Source organism: Sinocyclocheilus rhinocerous, unplaced genomic scaffold (genome assembly GCF_001515625.1).
Source record: "Sinocyclocheilus rhinocerous isolate Xijiao unplaced genomic scaffold, SAMN03320098_v1.1 scaffold3535, whole genome shotgun sequence".
NCBI lineage: Eukaryota > Metazoa > Chordata > Actinopteri > Cypriniformes > Cyprinidae > Sinocyclocheilus > Sinocyclocheilus rhinocerous.
Genome location: NW_015664057.1, coordinates 1 through 7122, shown reverse-complemented (window position 1 = coordinate 7122; position 7122 = coordinate 1). Strand labels below are relative to the sequence as shown.

At 33.9% G+C, this 7122-nt stretch overlaps 1 protein-coding gene across 1 annotated transcript; it reads left to right on the top strand.

Annotated features, from left to right (window-relative positions):
- Window positions 1–3115: 3115 nt before the first annotated feature.
- Window positions 3116–6718, top strand: LOC107729602 (uncharacterized; the record flags this gene model as incomplete). Its single annotated transcript, XM_016540184.1, has 4 exons — window positions 3116–3181; window positions 4003–4050; window positions 6027–6302; window positions 6407–6718. Coding segments are annotated over exons 1-4 (646 nt in total), but the record flags the coding sequence as incomplete, so codon positions are not given.
- Window positions 6719–7122: the final 404 nt, after the last annotated feature.

Below are 7122 nucleotides of genomic sequence, written 5' to 3'. Positions count from 1 at the left end.
AAACAAAGAGACAAAGGCGTAGTTTGATGAGTGTGGAATCATGGGAGTTGTGGTCTTCATCCCCACAGCCGATGCAATCCGACGGGACTCGGGCAGAAATCATGTTCATGGATGAGCTAATGATTTATTAATGTAGTAGGGTGAGGCTGAAAGCCGTCGAAGCGAAACGAGGCGCTGAACGAGCGCGACACACGGCTCGAAGGCAGCGGAGCTTTTATTATGCCACAGTCGAGCGCTTCCGCTGCTTCCGGTCGTGCGTATGTGGGGTAAAGCAGCGCTGTTTTATCATACGAGATACATTTAGTTCTGTTATAATGCTACTCTGTGCGGTCGTCACCGGTCTATTAAAACGCACAACATATTAAAGCGTTTTTGGTGTTTCCATGTTTTCTACAAAACCGGAAATCGAGGCGTCATACGTCATTGGCAGGCGACGTAATGACACTATGGACACTATGGACACGCTCCGTGCCACTAGTTAAAATTGCTTATTTCTCTGGATTTAAACATTCTTCGAAACATTTAGGATAATGTAAGTACACAAGTCAGCAAAATATATAACACTGTTCTAGTGGTTTTTGGCTATTTTAATAAAAAAAATCGTACATATTGTGCCTTTAGCGAAATGTAGCAATGTTTTGACCTACTATTGGAATGTGTGCAAAAATATCAGTTTCCAAAATACTGTAATTTTACGTTTAGCATAAAAACATAAAACAATGTAACATCAACATAAAACACTATTACAGAAAGGTATAACTATCCAAAAACACAACTCTTCCAAACGAATCACATTCAAAATGGAACACGGTATGAAACATAAAAACTAAATTATAATGTGCAAAAACACCAAACAGTTCTCGTTGTATATTACGTATATATACTCGTGTATATTATTCCTGAACATTGTGCACTCACTGTAAGTTGTGTTGATGTGTGTGTGAGTGTGAGTGACCGGGAGTATGTCATCACACATGCTTGGTGGCAGTCACATACACACCAAAGCATATGGAGCGTAAATTTGACAAAAACCAAAGAAAAAAAATCCTATTATTATGTCTTGTATTAATTTACAAAAAAAAAAAAAAGATTTTGAAAAAAAATTTGATATGAAGCAGTGCTTCGAAAGCGCCCGTGGTCCGTCATCACTAGTGATGCAAAGTCCGATTCATTTCCGCGAACCGGTTCTTTTCGGACAGTTCGGCTCATTGAACCGGTTCAAAAAGCCGATTCATCGGTTCCTGACGTCATCAAACAATGATGTCCCTAGTTTTTGTAGGTTTGTGATTGATTTAGTGTACTCTCAGTTTTTATTGTTTTGTAAATATGTGTTGTTTGGTTTTGTTGATACAGATAAAAATACTGATAAAGAGTTTTATCTTATAAATGTATTACTTCTCTTAGCCAAATATCATATCCACAAGTGTAAATTCTCCAATAATAACCCCCCTTTAAAATTATTACTTTGTATCTATTTATTCATTTGTTTATATATATATAGTTTTTTTTTTACCACTTTTACTTTAGTGTTGATTATTGTGTTGTTTTGTTTTATTTAGATTGCCATTTTATTTCCCCTGGCTGTTATCTCTGTTTTTTGTTCTATGTTATATTTCCTGAGATTCTGTTATAATGTATTTATGTATGTTGTTTAATTGTTTAATAATAAATAAAAAATTAAGTTATTTTCTAACAACCCAGCGCCGTGTTGTTCGACAGTTGGTTGAAGCGGCTCATTTGGTTCTTTTTCTCAGGAAGTAACAGACAGGTCGGTTCACAAAATCGATTGAAAATCGACTGTTTAGTTCCGGGTTGGTGACGCAGGACGGTGCAAGACATGTTTGTTCGAGATGCGTCGGCCCTTTAATTACAAAATCAGTTGTGGTACTAAATGAAAGAGACGCAGTTCTTATTGCTGAGATCTGAATCTAATTATCTGGCTCCCTAAAATCGAAACCTTAGCGAATCGTTTGTTTCGAATTAAACTGTTAAAGTAGCGCGATTTCAGCAAACTAGGCTTCATTACGTCAAAACTGTTTCGAAATGTTTCGGCTTTTCAATGGCTCGCCGTCTCTGTGTAAACCACAGACTGTAAAATGATCTCTGTAATGAATCACTGAACCAGTGTATATGGTTTTTATCAGTTTTAAAAAATCGGAATTCATTTTTAATGAGACATTTGTGTAATTAAAAGGAAGAGTGGTAGTTAATAGTCCCTTATTGGCATGTTTACCCAAGCCCTCCATAAAACAAAAACTAAAACAAAGCAAGCCGTGCACATTAATAAAAGAACACATCTTATGCATACACTCCATATCTAATAGTATTTGATGATTTGCTAATTGCATTTAATAGATTACAATTTCAATAGAATATTAGCAATGGGTTTGTAAAAGCTGTTTTTACGCATGTGTTGACCTGAGTTTGGTTGCATTTACTCAGTTCTGACCAGCAGGCGTCGCCAGCGTGTAGTGTTTAGAGCGCTTCGAAACAGTGAATCATTTTGCGAAGCGGTTCAATTGATTCAAAGCTTCTAAAAAAGCGACATAAATTGGCCTTTCGGGCACAGTCATATATGTTTTGATTTGTTATTTTTAAACTCACTAGTTTTAGCAGTCTTTAAGTTGACAGATATTCATTCCGAGGAGCAACACACATTGGTAAAATGTTTTTAGTTTTTAAGGAAAAATGGAATTCAGGATCTTAATTTTAAGGTTTTAATAAAATGGGCAAATGAAATAAATAGTAATGTATTCTTTGATTTTATAAGAGATACAGGGTTGGTAAATAGAATTTAAAACTCTGTTTCACACTCCGGAGCAGAAGGTGGCGGTAATGCACCTATTTGCGTTGGTGCCAGCCGCCGTTAAAAACCAAGAAGAAGAAGAAGAAGAAGAAGTTACTTCCTGAGAACCGGCTCAAAAGAATCGAACATCACTAGTCGGCGGCTGGATGTTTCAGTTGATGATCAGTTCCTGCACATTTGGACTAACGTCTTCCACTTTTGACGTCATTTCTTGCGAGAAATTAGTATTATAGTACCTAAGCTTCTGGATTTATGTCACGAATATAGACTTTTTTCGAAAGTTTCTTCTTCTTTGGGAAAAGGAAAGAATTCACCCCCGGGAATTTGGTGGGAGCCCAGGACAGAGCCGAGCCTCATCTCACTTGATGCAAACAGGTATCATGATATTTTTTATTATTAATCTTATCCAGTCGTATTTTTATTTAGGGGAGGATGCCTCCTTAAGAGCAGTGTGTATTTATTTACACAGAAAAAAAAATAGAAAAGCTGTCACCTGTGCGGTACACTTTAAAACCCTTTGTACCTTATTTACGGTGCATAATAAGCTACATATTATTCCCTGAAGTGTACATATTAGCACTTTTTGAAAGAGTACCAGTTCTAGTTATTGCACAAAATTTAAAATGTTAACTCCCTGGGTAAATAAAACAAATATATTAGACATATTTATTAATTTATTTTAATTTGATTTTTGTTTTTTTTAAAACCGTCAATATATATATATAAAAAAATATTATATGGAAATGTGCAGTTTGACAATATAGTTGAATAATTACTGACAAATCAAGCAACAGAATTCTATTTGCTAATTTAGTTGCTATGGTTTGGTATGATTGTATTATACAAAACTATTTTGGTGTGATTTGGCTTTTTTTTTTTTAAGTACTAAGATTGAATTGCAACTCGAAAATTATGTTTCATTTATTTTTTATTATTTTGAGTACATTAATTTCTTACTCATAACTATACATTTTTAGTTTATTGCCTATTAAAATTTCTAAGTATCATCTTTCAGTTGTAATTTATTGGCTCATGAATATGAATTAAATGTCCCAGGAAAGCATCAACCAGAAGACATGGCAAAGAAATATGATCTGGACACTCATTAAGACATCTTAGCAAGTCACAATCACAACACAAACGTCAAAATGTTCTATCTGACTGAAATTAAATATAATGTTTGAATTGTGTTTCAGTGCATACAGCCATGAAGATTTATTGGATTCTTGCGCTATTTCTAACTGGTAGGTCACTTTATTATCTTTTAATGCAATTTAATATTTTTTTATAATTAAAGAATGTTTTTGTGCAAAATTATTATTCAGGTATTTATATATATATATATATGGTTTTCTGATATATATATATGGGCCATTCTACAGAATTGGTCCAAAGTCAGAGTTAAAAATGTCTTTAAAAAAAAATTTATTTTTCCAAAGAATTTGTATCTTATAATAATCTTATAAGCAAATCTTATAATACCCGAGGTACACATTTCTAGTAATTGTGCAGTTAATTCTCATATTGTATTTTCAGAAAGTTTTGGAATATTTGTCATCTCCCCAAATTTGCCACAACCAAAACACAGTAATAATAATTTAATTCGAAGGGTTATATTATTAAGATTTTGCTTACATCTACATTGTAAATATATATTTTTTGCTATTTTATTCATTTTTTTTTCAGAGGTAAATCAATAACGGTTACATTTTTAACAAGTGTAATTTATGAAATTTGTTGTATTTTGAATCCAGTTTTTCTTTGTAAAAGGCAAAAAGTTGATCATACTGATTTCAGAGTTAAGGATTCGTTAGATTGAATATACATTGAACCAAACACTATCATAGCATCTTAGTTGATAATTCAGTATACTTTATTTTTGACAAAACATCCCATGTTTCGGTAGTGACTGCACATTTTTAGTAGTGACAGTAATGCTTTGGTAGCGACCACATCACATAACAGAATGTGTACAGTATGTGGAAAATAATGTGTTTTTTGAATCTTAAACCGCATAAACACATTTCATTACACCAAATACACAAAATAATGTTCTTTTTAGCAGCATCATATGACCCCTTTAAACAGTAATACAACATACTAAAATCCTAAAAAAACTGCATACCTGCACTAAAATATACAAATATGAGGATTATGTGTTCCCTTTTGTCACTACCGAAACAATGATGACAGTCGTAACTGTTTCGGTAAGTGACAATTTTATGGGATAACACCCAAAAAAAACACAAAGATGTCACTAACGAAACTCCACCAAATGTTTCGCTAGTGACAATTTAAGATACTTTTGAACCCATCTCAAAGATGCTAATCAGCACATGGTTAGCTAGCACAGTTCTGAACAGTTGTACACATAAAAATTAAATATGGAAAAACTCCCAAAAAAGGTGTTCGGTCGTGACGTTCCACACAGGTTTTTCAGACTTTTGAGCACATTTACCTGAAAATTATGAGACCCATCTACTCACCCTGTAGCTATGAGAGAGAGAGAGACACATGAATATTTCCTGATCATAAATGTAGGGCTGTAGTTAGTTTCAGTCTCAGCCAATGGACTAAAACATACACCGTTTCAATAGTGACATGAAAAATGCAAGACACATTTTTTTACATAAAGTTTCATCATTTACAAAGAAAATATAAAATAAAAATTTTTTTTTACTTCACTTTTTAAAAGAATCAAAAATATATTTTTTAAAACAACAATGGAAAAAAAAATACAAAAATTATTTCAATATAATTTTCATAAGTTGAAATTTAGGGGTTAGGGTTCGGGACAGCCACCTCCCAATTGAAAGTACCCAATAAATGATGATCTTATATATATTAAGCTTACTAATATTGTAAATATTATTGTGGGTTTCAATAGAGAATAGAAGGATCTTAGTAAACATCTAAGATTTGAATACTTAAATGCTTTTTAAATGTGTTTTTTGGTTGTGGGAGAGCAGTTTGCACCATTTCTGTAGAATGGCCCATATATAGATATATATATGTATGTGTGTGTGTGTGTGTATATAGTGGAATATGTACATATCTGATGTAAAATAGCTTAATCACAGCAGTACTGAATAAAGCTTTTTTATTGTTTTTATAATTTTTATGTTGTTTTTTAAAAGATAAACATCTTGTGGATTCTGCAAATTGTATGTGATTATGAGGAATTTATGACATTTATGAACTATTTTTGTTTTATTTACAGGCGTTTCCTCTGTCTATGTGGTTCTGAATCACCCAACATCACTTCCTTGCAGCAGCGGTGAAAACGTCGTGTGGCACAAGACCTTCCCCATAGAAGCAACAGTTGCTGAATGCCAAAAGGAGAAATGCATCATAAAAGAACGTTTTAAGGAAAGATTCACAGTCATGCATGAGAAAAACTACTCTCTATTTCTCAAGTCAGCAAAGTACAATGACCTGGGGCAATACGAGTGTAGCTGTGATGGCTTAATCAAGCAAGTTAACCTAGAGGTTGTAGGTGAGTGTTTGTTTGCCTCACATTTAGAACATGCATTAAATAGCATGTGTAGTAATACTTACTGCAAGTAGTAATGTAGCTTCATTTTTATATTTTCCCTATAGTTCCCATAAACGTGACAGCCGTTGAGTTGGGAAACGTCACTCTCCCGTGTTATGCGGACACTCAGAGCGATGTCAGGGATGGGACATGGCTACATAATGAACAGAACGCTCTGCACTACACAACAAATAGAGCCACAAACCCAGGCCTGGGCTACGAGGACAGAGTATCGCTGACGGAGGACGGATTCAGAGACGGCGATCTGTCTCTGACCATCACTGAAGTCCAGCAGACAGACGCGGGATTATACCGCTGCTTCGTCCGTGATGAGACGGCTAAAGGATACCCACATGCCTACATGCTGCATGTGATCGGTAAGACTAGATAATCTCATCATATGAATATAAGCACTAGATACAGTATATCATTATGTGCAATGCCTATTGTATTGCTAGTTCTCAATTAGGTTAATGTTACATTATTAACGTTAATTTAACTTGCTGGTGTTACTACCAATGTTGCACATTTTATATGAGAATGATGGTTAATTAACGGCAAAATTCATTTATAGAGTATCACTGTTATGTAGTGGTGCATAAATCGCATGCTTGAGTTAAAGTACAGATACCCAGATTAAATATTACTGCAGGAAAAGTATAAATACTATCTGTCGAGATTAGATAGGTAAGATTTGATTGTAAAATAGTGTGATTAAAAACTACGACAACAACAGCCAGTGTTGTTTTATTATCATTTATATGCTATTATAGTTTTTATA